The sequence below is a fragment of the Siphateles boraxobius genome, unplaced genomic scaffold (genome assembly GCF_051911475.1).
Source record: "Siphateles boraxobius isolate OS27281-9 unplaced genomic scaffold, OSU_SipBor_1 103, whole genome shotgun sequence".
Taxonomy (NCBI): domain Eukaryota; kingdom Metazoa; phylum Chordata; class Actinopteri; order Cypriniformes; family Leuciscidae; genus Siphateles; species Siphateles boraxobius.
The window spans coordinates 2,070,184-2,095,000 of NW_027508704.1; the positions used below are offsets into that span (position 1 = coordinate 2,070,184).

A 24,817-nucleotide genomic window follows, 5' to 3' on the forward strand; every position below is an offset into this window, starting at 1 on the left:
AATTAACAAAGACTCTAATAGACTTGTGAATCTTTGTTGGTTTGAGACTGGAAAATGTAGCTATGAGTCATCGCAAGCATGGTCTCGTAACGAGACTTTAATTACGGATATTTTCAGTGTAATTACAGACTGCAGGCTGGATGTTGTGTGCGTCACTAGAGGATTGAGTTCAAGAGTGATAAAAACGCCACTGTTTATGACGTTTCACCTTTCAGATTGTGTGCGTTTATATACTGATTGAGATCTTTTCACATTCATCTCAGGCGTCGTGTGTTAAGTTCCCCATCGACTTTTGAGTTCTTGTGGTAAGAGGAATAAGTTATGCTTCTTTACGAACCACATATTTAGGCCTAAATTTAAGATGTATGTATTTGAATTACATATCAATTTTCCATCTAGTTGGTTTTAGTGTTGTCAAAAATATCAATAGTCAAGTGGCGCTCTCGTAAAAGCGCCACTCAAACAGTGGTACCAAATTAAATTTTTCGTGTCTTCTCGTGTTAAAACGGCCAAAAACATACAAAATTATGTCAAAATGTCCGTCTTGCCAAATATTCAGGTAAATATAGTCCGTTTTGGAACGTAAATAGTTGAGAGAATGCTTGTTGTGGACCAGTATATTGGATCCGTGCATACGCTCTTAAAGTGACAGCAGCCTAATAAACCTGCTGATGCCTGTCATGTTAATCTGAGAACAAAAGACGAAGAGAAAATCACTCACTACTCTTTACTTTAATTGTAAGTATGAATCTGTATTTAATTATTACAATGAAGGCTATCCAGTGTTATTTGACATTATAATTTCTGTAGGATTTCATACCTGAATGTATGCTTGGACCTACCTGAAAAACTTAAAGCCATGTTTAATTCATGTATCTCTTATACTATCTAGCTTTTGTTTGCAATTTGTTTTATTTGTTCTTATTTTATTAATGAGTGTTTACTTCTCTCTTTTTTGTAAATTTAGTTCACCGATTCAAATAAAGCCTCCCTGTTCTGTCTGTAAGCTATTGCAATAAAAGTATGTAAAAATTAAACAATAGTGTATGAGATAATAACAAAATCTGTATGCTACTGTATATATGGCAGTTCCCTTTTAAGGGAACTCGCGTTGCGTCGAGAGGACGCTGTGGGAACGCTCTGCGTGATTGCGTCGTGAAGCACTTGTGAAATCAGTCCAATGGCGTATAGGCGGGTGACGTCATGGCAGACAACTCTAAAGCGCACCAAGACCAAACATTGTCAACTTCTGTGTCTTCAGCAAGCGCTCTGTGTGAAACGGTCTCTCTATTTATTGTTGTTTGTCCACAAGCATATTATGTATCTAGACAGGAATATAATGGCGAGCAAACAGCATTTTGGATTGATTCATGTGTTGTTTGTTTGGGAGTGGAGCATGCACGGTCAGCTCTAGTAAAAGGGGGCTGACGGTGTTCATTCATAAATTCCCGATGTGTAACATATGCACTATTGAGAGTTTTAGCTCTGCTCCTGTTGGCTTTCTTCTCGATGGAAGATAGTCAGATTCTTTGGCTCAGATCGATTATGGGTCTGCACTATATATATATATATATATATATATATATATGTGCTGGGAACTGAGCAGGCGGGAATTTCCCTTTCTCTCTTTCTCTTATGATTGTGTGCAAACTAATTATGTGTTTGCAGACTATAATTTATGGTTCTTTTTGTGTTTGAGATTATAATATGATTTTAATTTTGAGAAATTGAATGAAATATTTGTCTGGCTTTTAAAGTTGTAGACTATGTATGAAAATAATATATTCAACCTTTCATCCAGACCAAGGTGTCTATCTGATTGATTTCTGGCTGCATTTTATTGTGATGAAATTAAATGTTAAATACTCATCTGAGTTGATGTCTGCATTAAAGGTTGTATCAGTGATTTCTGGCCCAAAAATAAATGTCTAATCTTTCCTAACGATCCGCTAGCTGCTCGCCCCATAAGCATGCCGTCCAAAAACCGCATCTCTGTAGGCAGCCTAGGCTCTGAGATCTGCACACAAAAACAAATGTGTACAACCACCACTCAAAACCAAAATAAACAGTGTTCCAACCAATCACTGACAGGGGCGGGTGTTGCTCCGATTTCGCGTCCAGCCGTGCACGAGCGCAAAACCTCACAACACCCGCCCCTGTCAGTGATTGGTTGGAACACTTTATTTTGGTTTTGAGTGGTGGTTGTACACATTTGTTTTTGTGTGCAGATCTCAGAGCCTAGGCTGCCTACAGAGACGCGGTTTTTGGACGGCATGCTTATGGGGCGGGCAGCTAGCGGATCGTTAGGAAAGATTAGACTTTTATTTTTGGGCCTGAAATCACTGATACAACCTTTAACACACTATATTCAGCCTTTCACCTAGACCGTTTCTACTTGTCTGGTTGATATTTGGCTGCATTTAATTTTTGAGAAAATTAAATATGTACTTATCTGATATCTGAGGAGTTAGATGTCAGTATTGATATACTATTCATCCTTATATCCAGACTGTGTTTACTTGTCTGGTTGATTTTTGGGTGCATTTAATTCTGAGGAAATAAATGGTGAAATTCCTGGGGGAATTGAATAACACCTCATTAAACGGTGCCCATCTCCCTTCGATGCCCTCAGGGGCCGTTCTGCCAACCCCATCATCTCGTGTGCTTCGGGGTGCAACGGTCTCTGACGAGCCCATATCTCAGTGTTCGGCCGGAAACGTAGCGGCACTGGCATGCTCGCCGCCTCTGATGAGGGTCTCAGAGCAGTCAGTTCTGTTGTTCTCTGCCGGTTTGCCGTACCGGGCACCAAATTGGTCGCTCGAGTAACACCTAGACCAGTCTTGAGAGCCTGGTTCTCTTAGTAGATTTTTTGGCAGCGTGGGAACTTCTGTGATATAAATTTTGCATCTACTCCTGAGCCCCCACTAAAGGACTGGGTTTAGTGACTGGTTGGCGCCTTCAAGGGATAAGACGGATCTGAGGGCCGTCATTATTTTTAATAATAATAATAATAATAAATTGCATTTATATAGCGCTTTTCTCTGCACTCAAAGTGCTTTATATGGAAGTGGGAATCTCCTCAACCACCACCAATGTGCAGCTCCACCTGGATGATGTGACGGCAGCCATATTGGCCAAAACGCCCACCACACACCAGCTTACTGGTGGAGAGGATACAGTGATGAAGCCAATCAGTGTGTGTATATATATATACATACACTCACCTAAAGGATTATTAGGAACACCTGTTAAACCAATCACATGGCAGTTGCTTCAATGCATTTAGGGGTGTGGTCCTGGTCAAGACAATCTCCTGAACTCCAAACTGAATGTCGGAATGGGAAAGAAAGGTGATTTAAGCAATTTTGAGCGTGGCATGGTTGTTTGTGCCAGACGGGCTGGTCTGAGTATCTCACAATCTGCTTAGTTACTGGGATTTTCACGCACAACAGTTTCTAGGGTTTACAAAGAATGATGTGAAAAGGGAAAAACATCCAGTATGCGGCAGTCCTGTGGGCGAAAATGCCTTGTTGACGCTAGAGGTCAGAGGAGAATGGGCCGACTGATTCAAGCTGATAGAAGAGCAACTTTGACTGAAATAACCACTCGTTACAACCGAGGTATGCAGCAAAACATTTGTGAAGCCACAACACACACAACCTTGAGGCGGATGGGCTAGTGTATATATATATATATATATATATATTAAATTGTTGAACAAATGAACATAAATGCTGATTATAAGCAATTTTGAAAATATAAGTATTTAAATGAAATAAAATATGAAATCAAATAACTATTCCATGATTATTGTTATTTTTTTAGACAGAAATCTTACCTATGTATGACTGACAAAAATGCATCATATTAAGTTATTATTTTGTTTAGTTATAGTTAGTATTAGTTAGATTGTTTTTGTTAAAACATTGTAATCCAAATAATTGGACATTTTATATCCAGCTCAAATACACATATTAGGTCGGCACAATTTGTCATGTTTCATTGCGCTATGAATGCAAGCTTTTAAATATTTAAATAAAGGGTGTCCATTTTTCTTAGGCCGTACATCAATACTGCATGTACGCAAAATAGAATTACCATACCATAATGTTTCTTTAATTATTCATATGTGTAACTTTGTCTTTGTGCCTGAAATCTGAAAGTGATTAAAAACTGAAAGGGAGAAATTTCACTATTATAATTACTACACACACCTGTAGCAACACGTTCATGTTTATTGGGTCAAAAGTGTCCTTCTGCAGATCAAAGCAACACTTTTGTAATCGTGGTGGCGTCCTGACATCATTTACGCCATCGCTGCATGTTCTGTTCTGTTCTGTTTGAGTGCCGGCGTGCATAATGCACTTCTAATGAGGACTGGACTGTACTAACACACACACGCACACACGCACACACGCACACACACACACACACACACACACACACACACGCACACACACACCCCACTGGATGGATATCTGTCCAACTGCTTAAAATTGGATCCTAATGATGCTTCATCATATTAATATCATCATCTGCCACTGACTTTGATTTCCATATACAGGACACTCAGTCCATTGAACAAGCATATTAGCGATCCATAAGTTCTTTAGAAGTAATAATCAAGTAATTTCGATGTAGTGCACTTGGTTACTCAAAAACCCTTGAGATTATGGAACGAACAAATTGTGCAACTGTTTCTGGAAAGTCTGTGTGCCAAATTCTCCACTTTCACTATAGGACAGAACGACCGCTCCAAAGTAATCATGTCCGGGCTCCAGTTTCCAGTCTTAGCGTTTCCAATAGTTTCCCAAAGCATTTGCCCAGGTGTTGGATTATAGTTGCAATTAATGCTTTCTGTACACCTAAAGACTTTGAAAAGATTTAGAAAAGACTTTATAAGATTAACAGCTCACATCTAAAGACTTGGGTTCACAGTTTTTAGTCTCAGACTAAAGACTTGCGATAATATCAAACATGTTTGATATGAAAGACTAGAGAAAGACTGGCAAAAAATGGGGTCACCGACTGCAGATTATCACCTCACATTTAACGATCGAGACGACGGGAGCGCGCCGAGACTCCAGTAAGATTCCTAAAGACTGCCGGTCTTTAGTCTGGGACTGTGAAAATCCTTTGGTGTACGCCCGGCATAGTTAGATGTTTGAGTCCCAGTCAAGTAAATATATATAAATTATATAGGAAGGAAGGATTATGTGACACTGAAGACTGGAGTAATGATGCTGAAAATTATTTCACTGGAATTTTACAATGCATTCACATAGAAAACAGTTCTTTAAATTGTAAAAATATTTCTGTTTTACTGTATTTTTGATCAAATAAAAACAGCCTTGGTGAGCAGAAGAGACTTCTTTCAAAAACATAAAAAAACCCCCATTATTATTCCAAATTTTAACTGGTAGTGCATGTATATATATACATTTTTAAACAAGGATGTTACAACAGCATATGAATTCAGATTGAATTATGTTTGAAATTTACATCTAATTCATGGATTAAGTAAAACTCCTTAAATTATAATAATGATTAAATGAAATAATAAAAACAACATGTCATTTGGTTGATGATTAATTTCTTAATATTTAATATCTTAGCTTTTACTGACAAACATAAAATAAATTCACATCAATATCCAGTCGATTATTTAAACTGAAAATGCTTCATGGAATAAATATCAACAAATGTTGATGTTCAAGATCAATTAACGAGATTTTGAGGTTTCTTGACATTCATGGTCATAGGAAATGGAAAACGTTTTAACCCCATCGTAACCTACTACTTTATTTCTTCTCTTTCTCTGGGAAATTGAGTTTTTCCTGAGCTGATTTACAACTGGCGGTTTCATTTATTTGGCAAAACACCTCGAACAAATTGCTGTTTTATTCCACGTTCTGCCTCATTTATTCCCATCTTGTGAAATATGAGCCCCTGCATTAGCGTTGCTATTCGAGAGCATGCAATAGTCAAAACTTTTCTTTTTCCCAATTAGCAGACTCTGTCACCTGGATTTGACCTACAGGATTTGCAAAACAAAACAAGTGTGTGTTACTATATCTGCCAGTAAAACTGTTTCCGTACATAACCACCATCTGGCTTCTCATCGTCTCACTGTAATCGCTGGTGCCGTGACCCGGGCTGAACTGGGAATCACTGAAGAGAGGCTATCTGCTCATTAATTATGTGTTTCAGCAACTCTAATTCAGATAAGAGCCCACAATACAGGCACAGACTCTGAATATCCATACAGTGAGGAGAGCGATTACAAACAAAACCTCAGCGTGTGTTTGGAGAGGCTCCTGGAAGAAAGAGACGAGGGAAGAGAAAAAGCTTTAATGATTTCAAAAGCTGGAAACGGGCTGTCGTTTGTACATTATGCATTTAGGATAAGTAACATAAACTCAGGTTGTGTGAGGACAGGTCGCTTCAATTATTGTGAGAGACTTGATCTGATTTGCTGAATATTCTTGGCATCAATTCTTTATAAAATATGCAAACGACTGTAAATATATTTAGCAATAATTAAACAAGATAACTTATGCATCAAAAATATGCATATTTTATATTATGAAATAAATATGGTATATTTCTGTATTATAACATTAATTGTGACTGCATGATTTTATATATATTGTGCGTGCGTGTGTGTGTGTGGGCATGTGTGCGTGCACATCTGCGTGTGTGTGTCAGTATGAACAGTTCTTAAAAGTGTGAAGAACATTTTATTAATCTTCATGTAACCATCAATGCCAATAAAAAACTTTTATTTTTTACTAATGCAATTTTAAAATAATCATATTTAAAACGGTTGAATTGGACCGGATAAAAATGAAAAGTGACCTCATTCAATAATGTTAAAAAAAACATCCCATAAGCGAAACTGTGATGCAATTACTTGAGGTTTTGTCTCACCCACTGAAATATCAAAGCAATGATACTGTTATCTTTTAATTATCTAATAGGTACAGAATACTTTAGACATCAAGTAGGGTTAATGTTTTAATTGTAATTGTAACACTCTGACACTTATTTTAAAGTGCCCCTGTTATGCTGTTTTTGGATGTAAGCTTTCATGTAGTGTAATATAACTGGTTGTAAATGTAAAAGGTCTGCAAAGTTTCAAAGATCAAAGATAAATGGAGTTATTGTCTCCAAAAAGAAAGAAGTGATTCTGAACCGCCTGAAGCGAGTCGTCCGTAATTCAGTCTCACTTCCAGCTGAACCGGTGTAGGTTTAATACTAATTTGCATAATTCCAGCCTCTGGTCTTGATTGGCTGAATAGCGTCTCTTAGCTCCGCCCTCAAACACTAGTTTATCTGAGACTGGAAGAGTTTGGTTCGTGTTGTTCGTGTTGAGAAGACGCTGTTTTCTGCTGACAAAGCAAATCCACTTTGATGAGATTGATACGGTAAAACCCACGCCATCGTTACTGTTCGTATCACTGTGTGTGTTCATACCAAGAGCTGAAATTCAGATATGATAATAAGCGTTTGGTTTCCGACACACACTGTAAGTGATCAATTATTAATTACAACAGACTGGGCCGTCTGACCAATCAGAGCAAAGTGACCAATCAGAGCAAAGCCAATCCCAGCAGACTGGGCCGTCTGACAAATAGACATTTTTACGCAGATAAAGTTTTAACTGATGTATTTACAATGCGCACCCTGAATGCACTTTAGAACTTTTCTCTTTGTGCCATCTGACCAATCAGAGCAGAGCAGCTCTCAGAGAGGCGGGGTTTAGAGAGACTGAATCCTTGATCAAACCGTTTGTGATGCTACAATGAATATGAGAAAAATAAAGTGTTTTTTTTTTACCTTGGATGCATGTAAACCTGTTGTAGGAGACAACATTAGGAGTCTTTATAATAGCATCATAGGGCTTTCTTTTAATATTATATTAGTTTAGTCTTTCTCACTATAATGGGACATTTATTAGTTGTACACGTCATTTCACCAATACATGACAGCTAGATTTGTGGTGGTCTCCGATTCAGTGGTCTCAATTTTATATGTGCCCTCAAATCTCCTCTGATAATAAAGAATGGGTCTCAGAACCTCATTAAAGCATGTGTGTGTGTGTGTGTGTGTGTGTGTGTGTGTGTGTGTGTGTGTGTGTGTGTGTGTGTGTGTGTGTGTGTGTGTGCGCGTGCTTGTGTTGATGTTTCAGGTTGCCAGATGGGAGCACAGGACTCGAGGCCTGACCCGGCTCTTCGGTGGCCCGTATGTGGCCTGTTATTCCCTCGCTCTTCTCATCCTCCTCCTCAATGTGTACCGTAGCCACAGGTAACAACATCCACATTTGCATTATTTTATTATGTATTGTCACGGCTCAACTCTGTATCGCCATCAATAATGTTGTAAATTGATCGAGTGACCCATTTCGCACCATTTTGCATAAGACCAAAAGATTCACTGTTTACTTTGCAGCCTTTTATTGATTCCATCAATAATCATAATACTGTGACATCTGTCTGACGTGGTCATCTGACCACCAGCACATTCACCGTGCTTATTTCATTTGGTTGGTTCTCTTGAGTATCTCTCCGTTGCCATGGCAGCATTCGTTTCTGGTGTCATTGTGTGTGTGTGTGTGTGTGTTAGACAAGCTGGTGCTATTTTCTACCCCGTTCTGAGAGCGTTGCACACTTAATATGCTTCTGCTCAATCGCTATCAGGATCAATCCTGTTACGCTGGACACTTTGAGCTTGCTAACTTTTCCAAAATTGATATGCCTCTTATTATCATGCAAGGAAGTATTTCTATAAAAGGGTATTTCAGAAGTATGATCTAACTCAGGCACATAAGTATGAAAGGTGAAGAACAACCATCATGCCTTCCCAGTGTTGTCTTCTTGTCTTGTTGATATGACCATAGACTGTAAAAAAAGATGGACGACGCCCCTTCGCTCTCTTCCATTGGCTAGAAGTGTAGCCGCCATTGTCCCGATATGGCGCTGACATCTTGGGATTGAGTCTGCGCAGTTGCGATTTCGTGACCAGACAATATGCCAATTAATTAGACATACTTTTTAATGACTAAACTTTAATTAATTAATTAAAATGAAAATTTTTATGAAAAAAACCTAAAAATAAATTCAGAAAAATTTTAATCCAGAAAAAAAAAATTGAATAAAATTTAGGGGGAAAAGGGCCTATAGGAATTCATTAAGAAGTCTGTGGAAATATAAAGATCCTGTTAAGAAGACGGCATTTTTTGGGCTGCTATTTTTTCCACCTTCCTAATTTATACGCGTACGACCTGCCTAGCAGCAAAACAGGCTTGTGTTACTGTGACTGTATGGTTATTATTTTCATGCCAGTGGAAAAATGGCCATCTGTGTATTCACTGTTACACATGAGGGTTTCTTACTGAGACGGGAAGAAAAGAGAGAGAGAAATAGCCAGCGTGCTTTAAGGATCTGAAGTCAAGCCTGACGTACTAGTTAAAAAAAAAAGACTGAATTAAGTGTAAGAATAGATGCTAAGACTTTTCTTATGCATACTTTTTCAATCTCAGCCAAGAGTCCTGCTTTCAACCAAGAACAGAATGACGAACAATTTATTTTACATGTGACTAGAGTGCTTTTTCTCATATAATACTCAGCGGACTATAATGTGTGGTTGCACTTTACTTGAAGCCTTTATGTATAATGCATTATAAAAATCATAGAGCGGCACAAAAATGCCAAGTGGTTCGTAATTTTGGAAAAACACTAGCTACAGTGGATGGTGAGCAAAAAAGGTAAATGTCAAGCCCTGATTATAATTATTCATACAATGCATTATGAGGTCCATAACAAGACATAATTAATGCATTACAAATATTTAAAAAATGCATTATATATCAAGGTTTCAAGTAAATGTGCAAACTGTTGAAAATCGCATCTGTTTCTTGAAAGAATATGATTTACTGTTTGCTGCTTACAGTCAGCTAGACTTTCAGATGAGGAATTATGCACAAGCACATCTTTTAATTTGTCTGCATCTGTCTATAGGGAGAGTTTCTGTTATGGTACATTGAACACATTTCTAATCCCCCAAACAGACCCATCTAAAGCTATTGGCATGTGGATTAACATCTGAATTAACATCTATTATATTCAGCCACATTCCACTTATAATTAGATTTACATTAGTGATTAATCTGAATGCATGCATGCATAATGTCTTTATTATTGTGTATGATTCATTGCAGTGTGATTGCACACAAATCCTAAAAGAATTGATGTATTGAAAGCTATTCATAGAGTCTCTGAAGATTCACGACGCTTTTGTGGATTAAACAAACCATATTCCTACGAGGAGGCGAGGGATGCTGTGCCTTCCTTAAGAAAAGTGGATGAGAAAATAATCCATATTAAAAGTAATGCGCTGGGTTTGATGGGGGGTAATTGAGAATGAATGGGGGAAAGTCACATTAGAGGAGGTAATGCCTCTATCGCACTATGATATAATTGGTTATGAATGGATATGATTGGTTGGTACGATAAATCCCACGAATCGGTCTGAATGAACAAAATAATGGTGCCAATGGGAAGACTGATTCATTAAAAAGTAAGTAAACAACTCAACCACTTAAATATCACGGCTTTATGTCACATTAAAAATCAAAACTGTGATGAAACTGTGGTGGTTTTAGTGTGCGATCAGCTTGGGGAAATTAAAGGTATGTCTTGATCCAAAAATAAGTTGACTATTAAAAAGAATAAAATTAGTTCACAAATAAAATATATTGTTTAAATTATTACTGCCTTTAGTTATTATTTTGGAATAAATGCAAAAATGCTTAAAACACTAACTTGATGAGATTTTACTTGGTTTTATTAAATAGAACATTGATTGCATTTTTAATGTAAAGATACAAAATAGACTTTTTTTTTGGATGTAACATAAAGAAATGTTTATTTAACCAGGAAAAGTGTAACTGGGACATGAATTTACATTTGATTTATATATATAAAAAACTTTTTAACTGTGACTTTGCTTCATTTCAGAACCCTACTGCTATCTGATGCCTTTTAAAGCAAAGTTTCACGTTGAAAGCACAAATAACTTTCCCTATGAGGTTATTTTTGATTTATCTCATGATAATCCTAGACTGTTTTACGTGCAGTTTGTTCTGCCAAAATACAATTTGAGCACCTAATCACACATGGATCTCAGTGCATTTATTTAATTTAAGGAATTAAGGGCATTTATCACTTCATTTCTCTAATTTTGAACCTTTCACCATGTTCTCACACAATGTTAAACTCATTTGTTCTGTTCTAGACTGTAAAAAAAGCAATACGCCGTGAGAAAACATGTAGTTTTCAATAGCTGAGGCACGATATGCAAAGAATCGCCTGTAAGGCTGCGATTGCATATTGCTTTTATAAAACAGTAGCAACAGCAAATATGACAAAAGCAAAAGTATTTCAAAAGCTAAATGCATGTCTACCAATATTTTTTACTATAGCTTTGCAGCAGCAAGTTTATTATGACTATAGGCAGTGGTTTCGTTTTAAAAAGGGTCATAACTGGATTATTCTATTCTTTTAATATGTTCCTTGAGGTTCACTTATAATGTTAATAAATTTTTTTGCACACAAAAAAAAAACAAATATATTTTGGAATAACAATTATGTTCAACCTTCTGAAATGATGAATTATTCGGCTTGTCAGTAAACAGCCGCTGTTATGATTGGCTACGTCATTCCATAGGAAACCGTATCAACGCCCACTCACTGTTCGAAATCATTACAGTATCCATATAAAACCGTCATTAACAATAATTCATATATTAAATAATTTACTGATGGTTTGTGATGTCATTCGCTGCTACAAAACAAAACACACATAATCCTCCGACACAAATCAGGACGCCATTAAAATAAACCATCCCATTGTTCCCGACACTGGGATCTTCTGACGTCTGTGCTGAGACGCAAGTTTAAACTGGTCGAATGTTGTTTCCCTCTCCCGTATCTGACTGTATGCTGGTGGGCGGGGCCTATCTGGAGGCGGGCTTATGCAAATGTATTTGCATTTTGCCTGTGTGACATCACAGGTCACTCGATAACAAAACGAGCCATTTTGGAGCTTGATTAAATAAATGCTTGGTTTATAATGGAGATGTTTTAAGCTGTGAAACTTGCAGGATATTTTAACAGTACAATGACCTCTTGTATGTCAAATATCAAAGCAAATTTAATTTCTCATGTCATGACCCCTTTAATACACACAAATATAGTGGATATACTGAGGGAAAGATTACGATTCCTTTGTCTTCAAGCATGGTATTTTGCATATGTACAGTTTGCGTCATACTTTAAATTAATAGCAAGAATACAATGTATGCTATGAAGAGATAATGTACACCAATATTTTGGGCATTAAATGAGGATTATTTTGATAGGAATCATGGTATAGATAAGGTTACATTTATCTAGTGGTTCAATCATAAAGCATGCATAAAACAAAGTACAGTACACGAGACAATAAACTAAACAGTAATAATAGATACACCATCCTGAGGATATGCATGTTCAATAACAGTTCATGTATAAATGTTTGCAGAAAAGTCAGTTTTACGTGTCTATGTGTCTTTTCTGCAGCCTTTGCTTTTTTCATTTGTAACTTTCACATTCTCTCCGGTCGTAAATGGCTTTCATGCATGGGTGTTATTTGCTCTTCAGAGATGCCCACTGTCCATGTATCTGGGCTTGTATCTGTCTCGTTTTGTTGTTGGTTGAGTTTTAAAGATTATTTGTTAAATATAACAAATAATTCTGTGTCTGATTTGTGTGAATATAACAGACTATGACTATAACAGTAAAAGTATTTATATAATCCTTTCACACATGAGCTTCGCTACACCTTACAAGATAGTAATTTCTGATGTTAAAACTTTGCCATATCTCTCCATAAACCGAACATGATCTTCTCATTCTCTCTCGTCGGGCATTTATCTCTATTGTATCCTGCGTTATATAGAGTTCTGTGATTTCACGTCCACACCATCCTCATCTGTCACTCCATTATCTAACAAAGATCTGACCTCTATTGTGTGTGTGTGTGTGTGTGTGTGTGTGTGTACCTGAAAATGTAGCCCATTTATTTCACTGACCTTCATTTGGCCAATTACACCTCTGCGTAGAGTGTCAGAGATTAATTAGGATTTCTTCGAAAAATGATGTAAGAATGAGGATGTAAGTGATGTTTTTATAAAAAATGATTGCGCTAAGGCCATTTCATCTTCATCTCTTGGGTTTTCCACACGTCTAAATTAGTATTTTCAGGAGAGGAACGGAAGATGCTCGTCATCTTCCAATCATTTAAATGGGTCATCGGCACAAACTACTGTCCTGTTTTTCATACTGATGTCACCCAGATTCAATCACTGAGAGGTTTTTTTCCCCGTCACTGTAAAGCAGGAGCTTTTGAAACCTATACTATTCATGGCTGGATAACTAGCTGTAAAAAAAAAATGGCACAACTTATTTTAATCGAGTCCTTCCAGAAAAATGCAGAGTTTTTTTGTGATTGTAGCGGTCAAAAATCCTTGATTATGTGGCACGTTTTCTTAAAAAATGCGATGGAATATGCGGGATATTTATGCAATTTTCTGCGATGAAACACGCAAAAACTGCGGTTTGATGAAAAAGAGAAATAAAAGTGATTCCCCAACACACTGTTCTCACTAGGCTACTACCTTAATGTAAAGAGTCATTTCTTATCACTTCCTATGATAGCGTAACACATCGCAGAAAGTGCTGGGAATATTTCAGTTCTCATCTCGTTTTATTTCAGACCTTAATAAACACACGACTCAAACTTACAGAACACTGACGTGTCAAACAAGTTCTGTAGCTTTACAAAAGGAATATGCTACAACTTCAGTAAAAATGAAAAATAAAATATCAAAAAATAAAATGTGTGCTTCCTGTTTTACAGCTTTTCGATGATGTTCACGTTGCGTCACTTCATAACGTTCCCATGGCAATAGGGGACAATGGCATTTTTCAACTTTCTTCTAAGATATTTGTGACTTTTTTGCAACGAAAATACGGGATTATGAAATCATGCATGCCCCGCATATTTTGCGCGGAAATCGGCAATTTATATTCGGCGAAAGTGCGGCGTATTTTAAAAAATGCGGCTCCCGCATAAATATGCAGACTTTGGCTGATTATGCATTGAATTATGCGACCACATAATCGTGTTTTTCTGAAGGGACTGTTTAATTACAGACTTGTAAAAGTCAAACACTTGAAGTGTTTTTCTTAACTTTTATTCAATGCAACAAGAACAAGAGGTATTACATTTTTTAACAGCATTATCTGCTAGAAGAGAAATACAATATGTAGATAATACATGAAGAGTAATTTTCAAATAAATAGTTACAAATAATACATTTAATTTCCCCCAACTGCACTGTTTTAAAGATGCACCTTTTATCATGTGATCGACAAACATTTATCTGGTGTGTTGTTCCGTCGCTGAATGAATTCGAGCTTGTGAAGAGCTTTGCTGAGTCAGCACATCATGATTTTTCATCGTGTGTACTCATTAAATATCAAAACACAAGAGTCTTCACAGGCCGATTTCCTTTGAGTGTTTCGTCTGTGTTTTTTCCTCATCTCTCAAGAAATGCCAATATAAAGGGAGAGCTTTAAAGTTTGACGCACAAGCTCAGAACGATCAATATCAAGCCCTCCTTGATAATAATATGTTTTTATTTTCTCTTTGTCTCCTGTCTTTCTGAGAGTGCACATTAAAACTCTTCTCAGAAGTGCCACCCAAATTTAATGCACATGAACACAATGCGACATGTGACCGCAGTCGATATTCTGTCTGTTTTCTCTGATCGTGTCCCGTTCATTGACTCACATGCTGATGAAGGTTGTTGGATTATCCTACTAAGAAACTCTATATAATGTGAGAGTAAAAATCTGCGTTGGCTAGTGTAATGTTTTTGAAAGAAGTCTCTTATGCTCATCAGGCCTGCATTTATTTGATCAAAAATACAGAAAAAGCAGTAATATTGTGAAATATTATTACAATTTCACGTAATTTTTTTCTATTTTAATATACTTTAAAATAGAATTTATTTCTGTGATGCAAAGCTGAATTTTCAGCATCATTACTCCAGTCTTCAGTGTCACATGACCCTTCAAAAATCAATGGAGGGACAGAAATCTCTCAGATTTAAAATATCTTCATTTGTGTTTGATGAACGAAAGTCTTACGGGTTTGGAACCACATGAGGAATTTTTATTTTTGGGTGATCTAACCCTTTAAGTGAAAGTTTAGATGACGGCAAATGTAATCGAAGTATAAAAATAGGGGAAAAGAGCATGCACAATTAAATATACGACATAAACCAAGATACCAATAAATAAAAAAGATTGTTAACTGATACATAGTTGGTCTCTAAAATATTGTCCTGATATGAATTGCTTTGCACTAAGCTTCATAAGCACATTCCCATTACTCTTCAAATTGCGCAAATTGACATTGCAAATTGAAATTTTGCAAAAACACCCATACAGTGTATCGCAAAAAAAATTGTAGGCTCGTTTGAGGTGGTTTTTCAGGCTATTCGAAAAAGGAATATTTCGCAAAAATGAAACCGTTTTTTCCTCATTTACAGGTCACCTGATGTACGTAAAAGTCGATCATTCATTAAAGATTTAATTTTAATTTTATGTTTAACAATATTATTGAAACATCATTTTCCTGTTATCTCTGTAAAGCTGCTTTGAAACAACCTATATTGTAAAAAGCGCTGTATAAATAAAGATGACTTGACTTAAAGAAGAATGGTGTGTTTGGAAAGAAGAAGACGACAAGACAGAGTTATTAAATAACATCTAAAAGAAAAACGAATTACGGGAAGACTGGATTATAAACCACTAAGAAATGCCACAATTTATCAAGAGTTTGAAGCAGAAATGATGGAGAAACACCTCATATGTGCCGCTCACAGTTAAGGGTCTTTTCCTGCCATTAAAGCTTGGAAAATATGCCTACGACTAACCCTAACTTAAAAATAATGGCGATATACATAAACCTACCAACATCCATGGCCATGATGTTTGTAATGACTCATCGTGAGAGGAAAAAATGACGTTTTAGTCCCATAACATCAGTCAACAGTCATTTCACAATCGTTTTTTATCGAAATTTAGAAAATATCTGGCAAATCTGTAATGGAAACACGGCTACAGATTGTGTTTGGTTTCATTGCTCTGATTTAAAATGGCCACCGTTTTGAGTGTTTCCTACTACCCAGACACCTGTTTTTTAGGAAATCAGACATGGGCTGCTGTAAAAGGTTGTCATATAAAAATGAAATCTATGATGTCTGAGGATCACAACCTGGGTGGACAACCCGGTCAACAAGCTGCTGGAAACTTGTAATTAGGGTCAAAACAATGCTACCTCAAATTCTGCTCCCCGGGATCACCCCATAGTGCAGTCATTTTATGAAAAAAGGTTGAACAAATTGCAACTGAAGCAAACTCAAATGATTTTGTATCCACAATATGTCCTGAGTAAGGAAAAAAAGCCCTGAAGAATCCCATTAGGGGAAAGTTTCGAAAAAGACCCAAATTAACATCCTTATTTTTCTCACGTGAATAGGGTAAAAATTTAACCTTTAAATATCACCATGAAAATTACCGAGTTGATTACTTACATCAAGACAAACAAAAAATGTATTACAAGTTTTTTGAAATTGTTTGTTAACATGGACAAACGGTGCATAATCTAATTACATATGTGCCAATTTGCATAAATACCACAACAAATCTAAACATTGGGTATAGCAGGTGAAAATGTCTTGTTGAATCTTGTTGACATACAGGTATAACAGTAAAAGACTTCATGTTAAGGTCTGAATGGAACACATTTAGGCTACCCATGAACATTAATACATAGAGGCAGGAAGAATTACTTTAGAAACCAGCCTTTATTAATTATTATTAGATGGGGTTTGGGGCTGGGTCAGTGGGACTGTTTCTGGGGGATTAATCTGAGGGAAGAACAGGAGACATGGATAAGGACTCGGAGAACGCAGAAGACAAAAGGTAGGTAAAATAAAAAGTGTCTGGATCAAAAAATCTAGTTACGTACACAATGCACTCAATGCCCAAACCCCATCTCTGCAATAATAATTAATAAAGGCTGGTTTCTAAAGTACTTCGTCCTGCTCTATGTATTAATGTTCATGGGTAGCCTAAATGTGTTCCATTCAGACCTTAACATTAAGTCTTTTACTGTTATATGTCAACAAGATTCAACACCTGCTATACCCAATGTTTAGATTTGTTGTGGTATTTATGCAAATTAGCACATATGTAATTAGATTATGCACCGTTTGTCCATGTTAACAAACAATTTCAAAAAACTTGTAATACGTTTTTTGTTTGTCTTGATGTAAGTAATGAACTCAGTAATTTTCATGGTGATATTTAAAGGTTAAATTTTTTTATCCTATTCAAGTGTGAAAATAATGAATAGGCGAATGAATTGGCTATATTTGGGTCTTTTTCGAAACTTTCCCCTAATGGGATTCTTCAGGGCTTTTTTTTTTTCGCTTACTCAGGACATATTGTGGATACAAAATCAGTTGAGTTTGCTTCAGTTGCAATTTGTTCAACCCTTTTTTCATAAAATGACTGCACTATTGGGTGATCCCGGGGAGCAGAATTTGAGGTAGCATTGTTTTGACCCTAATTACAAGTTTCCAGCAGCTTGTTGACCGGGTTGTCCACCCAGATTGTGATCCTCAGACATCATAGATTTCATTTTTATATGACAACCTTTTACAGCAGCCCATGTGTGCTAAACCCCCTTTGCCCCCTGGGTATACTGAAGGCATCAGTCTTGCGTTCTTCAGAAGAAGGTACGGCACGTCGTGACCTCGCTGATTAAGCGCAGACATTGACATCAAATGTTCCAGCATGTTCCTGTGTGGGTTTGATCTGACCTGACCTCTTCAGTAGGCAATCACAATAAAGCCTGATCAACAGAGCTTCTTAAAGCTCATAACCGTTACAAAAGGATTTCTCAAGCCTTTATCAGGTGTAGTTTACCAACGCAAGACCTTTAGCACCATTGCTGGTGTGGGTGTCTCACAAACATCTGTGTTTCTCTTGAAAAAAATACTGAACGGGTTTCTTATGAGAGGCTTTCCACAAAAAGCTTTTCAAATACGCTTTGTGGCTTTCAGCGTGGAGACAAAAGCTGAACTTTTTGGTTCAAAATGTGACGTTTTGTGGAAAACATCTTATTAAAACTTTGACTCACTGTGGTGGATTTTCAACACTTCTTCCATGATTGTTTTTCACTTATGAAAGTTTTCACCGATTGACTAACTGACTGTCTTTAGTTTGATTTACATTGCACACAAGAAAATTGTCAAGTCTTTTTTTTTTTTTTTTTTTGCATAGCACTATACTGTACACAATACACATTGTTTTTGCAGCTTTACAGATTATCATGATGTTAATGTTTATATCTTAATATGCCTCATAGTCGTATTTTGTATGTTGATAAAGTTAGTAATACTTATAAATCCAACTTTATATAAAGAGCAGAACATTGTATACTTTTGATTGTATGATTGTAAACCCATCAGGATACGTTTGTATCTTGTATCCATATATTATCAACTGTGCCTATTAAAAAAAAAATACAAAAAATGTATTTAAAATACATTTATTTCATACTAAGTATACATACTTAGTATACATAACATATTTACTGACATATCGCTTCACCCTTACTGATATAAATATTATAATTTAACTTTATTTGGAGCACTTCTTTGTGGCATAATGCCCATTTCTTAATATTAAGCCTAAAATGTGTTTTAATATCACTTTTAGTAAAGATAGTTTGATTTCTGTATAATATCAGTCTTTAAATGCAAGATTAAAGGATACTTGCAATAGTTTCACTTTTGCACAATAAAATATACTCAAGTATATCTCTAGTTGCACTATTTCGGGATAACTAAAGTACATTAAGTACAAAATCTCACTGCAGATAATATTAGACTGGAAAACCCCATATTGGCAGCCACTGAAAGGAACTTGTTTATTGTATGTAATAAAAAGAAAATCCTCTCCAGCTCGAATGATTTAACACAATGTGAGGGATGTGATCCGGTCATTTTGACCCAGGAAGGGTTTTCATTTTGTTCATACAGGATATAACAACTTCCCCCCTTGAAAAATTTTCTTTTTGTGATTTTTCTATTTTTTTTTCCGTGTGGTGTTCTGAGTCACAAATGACTTGCCTATAAAAAGTTACTTATAAATCTCTTGTTATACTATGCTATTGCCAAATATTGGTTTCAATCTTTTCTACTTTTTTTCCTTCAATTAGCACAGGTTTTGTACTTCTTTTTGGAACTTATTAATCGTATGCCTCGAATTAGCTTGAATTAACTTTTCAATTAAAAAAACGGTGCATAAGCTCAAGCATAAGCACAAGAAAAAGTTTTTTTTTTAAATCACATTTGGAGAATTAATGATGCATTAAATGTTTTAAATATGTTCTTGCATTGTATTGTTTAAATGCAACTCATTTCCGGGTTTTGACCTTTAAAAAAACGGCATCCATTCAGGACTCTATTGCTTTGTTTTGAATCGCATCAGAGCCAGTGTTTTTATGGGGAAATCAAGATATTAGTTACTTTTAGTTGTTAACCTTTAACTTTACGTCACTTTACTTTAAAGATGCGTCTTTATTCCTGTTGAAGTAGTTAAAGTCGGCATGAAAGGGAGGTTAAGCTGTTTTTTTCTTCTCTATTGTTCCGTATATCCAAGTGAAACAAGAACAAGAACAAATATGGGCGGGGCTTGATTTTGTCCGTGGGGAGATGATTGGATGGTTGTGGTTTGCTATTGGTGGATCTCATGTAAGTGACAGGTTATAGCCCCGCCCACATCATCAGAGAAGAGAAGAGATGCTGCAAGATGAACTTATTCTGATTCAAGATTACCAGGAACAATAATGATGTGTGCACCGATAATTTGCTTATAATAAATACTGCAATTTTCAATAAAAAATGTGAATGGTAAATTTTCAAGTTTATTTATTTGTCATATATAAAAATGTCAAAGACAATTTGTACATTGATATGCATTTGGTTGAGTCTCAGGCATTCAACAGTAGTGCAATATATACAATTGAGTACAATTTAGAGAGGGAAACAAAGTAGATATTTACAGTAAAGTATATTCAAAACAAATATATATTTTGATTTCATGGTGACTTTTCTTGATGTAGCCGTGAGCCTGAAAACACACTGAAAACTCTTTGTCGCGTACAAGGTGTTTGTTAAAGGCTGAAATGTACAATCAAGTCCCATGTATTTGGTTTCCGGTTTGGTGTAAGAGCCTGAAAGAGAGATGCCGGGGATAATCACTCTTCTCCTGTCTGACAGTCAGAACTGTGTGGGAAGATCTCTCCTGCTGACTGTGAAAATTACTCACAGTAATGTAGAAGTCAGCTGGAAGTCCAGATGTGTTTGAACTGTCCTCTTTCCATATGCGGAACATAAAAGAAAGTAGAGCAGTGGGTCTCTTAAATGGGTCACGAACTGCATGTTTTATAATGTTTCTTGGGGTGTACTTTTTAATGCTAGTATGGTTTTTAAAATCAATTTCAAAAATTGTCATAATTAGAAATAAAAAGTATTTTCCCTTCCCAGATTTAATCCTCTGATTTGAACGCTCACGCTTCAGTGTAAACGCCCACTGCTGTGATTGGCTGTGAGACTTCAGTGTAAACGCCCACTGCTGTGATTGGCTGTGAGACTTCAGTGGAAACGCCCACTGTTGTGATTGGCTGTGAGACTTCAGTGTAAACGCCCACTGCTGTGATTGGCTGTGAGACTTCAGTGTAAACGCCCACTGCTGGGATTGGCTGTGAGACTTCAGTGTAAACGCCCACTGCTGTGATTGGCTGTAAGACGTCAGTGTAAACGCCCACTGCTGTGATTGGCTGTAAGACGTCAGTGTAAACGCCCACTGCTGTGATTGGCTGTGAGACGTCAGTGTAAATGCCCACTGCTGTGATTGGCTGTGAGGCTTAAGTGTAAACGCCCACTGCTGTGATTGGCTGTGAGACTTCAGTGTAAACATCCTCTCTTGTGATTGGCTGTGAGACTTCATTGGAAACGCCCACTGCTGTGATTGGCTGTGAGACTTCAGTGTAAACGCCCACCGCTGTGATTGGCTGTGAGACTTCAGTGTAAACGCCCACTGCTCTGATTGGCTGTGAGACTTCAGTGTAACACCCACTGCTGTGATTGGCTGTGAGATGTCAGTGGAAACTTCCCAAAGCTGTGATTGGCTGTGAGACTTCAGTGGAAACGCCCACTGCTGTGATTGGCTGTGAGATGTCAGTGGAAACGCCCACTGCTGTGATTGGCTGTGAGACTTCAGTCTAAATGCCCACTGCTGAGATTGGCTGACATCTTTGCATATGAAATAGCTGAGTATTACATGTGGAACTCTCGAAAACTTTAAGCATGTTTCTACTATTACAGCTGTCAAGGTTAACTAATCGTGAAATTTTACTAATGACTTTCAACTCACTGTTGTTTGTTGACAGTGAGACTGCTCTTAAAGCACATGGGGTCACAAGGCTTTGCTTAGGGACCCCAGAAGTCTAGGACTGGCACCGAGGAGATTTACGATTATACATGATTAACCATATGCAAGTGAGTCCCGAACCGTGGGTGGAGGACAGTAGTTAAAAAAAAAATATATATATTATTTATTTTTACAGAGAACCGTTACACCCCTAGGGCCCTTTTTTTTTACAATCTAAGCACATTGTCTAGAGCGAACTACTCAAGTGCACTTAGAGCATGTCCAAATCCACTTTTGCTAGTTTAACGATGGGAAAAATGGTCGGTGCTCCCGGCGCATGGTCTAAAAGAGTTGTCCCTATTCTCTTAATGAGTAATGGGTGTGTTTTGGGCATAACATGCAATAAACCAATCAGAGTCTCATCTCCCATTTCCTTTAAAAGCCAGTTGCGCTCGCGCCATGGCGGTTTTGCTATTTACATGACGGAATTAGCGAGTGTAAAAACGCATAAGAACGCGTCTCCTGAGAGGAAACAGATCTGCTCGTGTGTGTATTTGTGTGTGTGTATGTGTTTTAAAGCGCAAACAGACCATCTACGGGACAGTGTACGCGCATTGTGGACCCGCCTATAGGCACACATTACTAACGCGCAAACGTAAATGACAGAAATAAATATTGCGCCATTGACTTTAGAGCAGGTTTTTGTTGGACAATGGCTCAGTCTATTTCAGTTTCCTCAAAATAGCAACGCACCAACAATGCGCCTGAACACACACCTCATTCTCAGACCAACAGCACATGGGCCACAGATGAGCACAAATGCATTTGCTATTTAAACAACGTGGCGCAGGTCGTGAAAGTGAAAACTGCGTCGGGCTGCAACTAGCAAAACACACTCCAATTCATTTCTGCATTGCTCTGGTTGATAGGACTGGGATGTAGGGTTGCACAATATTGAAGAAAAGTGCGATATGCGATTACTCATTATATAATGCGATACTCGATATGTGATCATGCTTAAAGTTTATAAAATAAACTTAAATTATCTAAAAAATATATTTAAAATGATATAACCTACATGCATGTTTCTTTATTGTGACAATAAAACATTCCTACAACTTCTGAAAGTGAACAGCAGTGTTTTACTGTAGCATAAGAAGTGTTCAGGGTTTCAGGTTATCCTACATTAGGTTTATTTCACTACAGAAACTGAATAATCAAATGCAAAAATAAAAAACTGCTTAGTTTTCACTGTTTGAATTAAATCTATGTACTCATTATTATTATTATTATTATTAAAACTACAAAAGTTATTCAGCCATGAACAGTGAGTGATTTTCTCTTTGTCTTTTGTTCATGACCCAGTTATTGCAAGCTGTTGCGATATGCATATCGCGATATATACATTTACGATATTTCGATATATTGTGCAGCCTATACTGGGATGCGTTGCTTCTTTTTAATTCACTTCGTTATGTATTACGTGACCAAACAAACACAGGCTGGAAGGTTGTATTTGGACTCGTAGGTTTAGTGACTTTTCTCTCTCTGTCTCTGTGTGTCTCAGCATTACGGTGGCCATGAAGGGTCAGTCTCGCTGGGAGCCGCTGGATAATGCTCAGGTGTATTACACTGGAGCTGCTCTCCTCATACTGGGATCTCTGTTCGTCATCAGCAGCTTCATGGCTCTGGGCGTCACTGGCACTTTCCTGGGTAAATACATCCACTGATTCTCCTGTACCACATCCAGCCTTACAGCTCGCTGACCTTCCATACAGATACATATACTTATGCATATTCATATACATATACATATTCATATACATATACTTTGGGGTCGGTAAGATTTTAAATGTTTTTAAAAGAAGTCTCTTCTGCTCACCAAGGCTGCATTTATTTGATTAAAAATACAAAACAAACCCAGTAATATTGTGAAATATTATTTCATTGTAAAATAGCTGTTTTCTATGTGATTATATATATATATATATAGTAAAGTGTAATTTATTCCTGTGATCAAAGCTGAATTTTCAGCATCATTACTCCAGTCTTCAGTGTCACATGATCCTTCAGAAATCAGTATAATATGATGATTTGATGCTCAAGAAACATTTATGATTATTATCACAGTTGAAAACAGTTGTGCTGCTTCATATTTTTGTGCAACCCCATTTTTTTCAGGATTCTTTGAGAGTTAAAGAGAAAAGCAATTAAAAAATATATATTTTACATTATTATAAATGTTTTTTACTGTCACTTTTGATCAATTTAATGCATCCTTTCTTAGGAAAAGTGTTAATTTCTTTAAAAAAAAAAAAAATGTGTATTGACCCCAAACTTTTGAACGGTAGTGTATACTGTATACCTGTATTATGTATAATTTATTTACATTTTTACTCTTTAGGCTCTTAAGCTCACCAAGGCTGCATTTATTGGCTAAAATTGTGAAATATTATTGTAATTTAAAACAGCTGTTTTCTATGTGAATATATGTTAAACTGTAATTTATTCCTGTGATCAAAGCTGAATTCTCAGCATCAAACAGAAACGGCCATTCACTGCCATTATAAAACTTGGAAGAGCCAAGACTCGTCTGGAAGAAGAATGTCATATACACCTAGTAAATCATGGGCTAATTTTAATTTTTGGGTGAAATCTCCTTTTAACAGTGTTAATCCAGCACATCTAAAAGGCACTTGATGTTCTGTGAGGATCTACTAACTAACACATCAACACCTGACCTTTACTGAGCAGTTCATCTGACACCTGTGTCTGACCAATCACAGTCAAGCAACACTCACAGTTATGAACTCAGAGAAGAGAGTTTAGATGTAGGTCACGCTGTCAGGCTGCGTTTACTGGACATTTTACAACAGCGCCGGCCGTTGGTGTTCTGAAACATTTATTGTGTCTTTGCCATTATAAAAGCCATTAATATTGTGCCAAAATAACAAAATTACAGGTGTTTTTGTAGCATTGTTTCTGTTTATGTGTAGTATTGCATCTGGGTTGGGCATCATTCAGGATAGATAGATAGATAGATAGATAGATAGATAGATAGATAGATAGATAGATAGATAGATAGATAGATAGATAGATAGATAGATAGATAGATGACAGATAGATAGATAGATAGATAGATAGATAGATAGATAGATAGATAGATAGATAGATAGATAGATAGATAGATAGATAGATAG

The 24,817-nt window shown here is 36.7% G+C and overlaps 1 protein-coding gene across 3 annotated transcripts in view; it reads left to right on the plus strand.

Annotated features, from left to right (window-relative positions):
- Positions 1-24,817, plus strand: part of pemt (phosphatidylethanolamine N-methyltransferase) — an 88,599-nt gene that overhangs the window by 19,858 nt on the left and 43,924 nt on the right. For all 3 annotated transcript variants that reach the window (XM_077246118.1, XM_077246136.1, XM_077246127.1), the window contains exons 4-5: positions 8,192-8,307; positions 23,185-23,330. In XM_077246118.1, the coding sequence (XP_077102233.1) occupies positions 8,192-8,307; positions 23,185-23,330 (262 nt within the window). The remainder of the gene's footprint in view (positions 1-8,191; positions 8,308-23,184; positions 23,331-24,817) is intronic.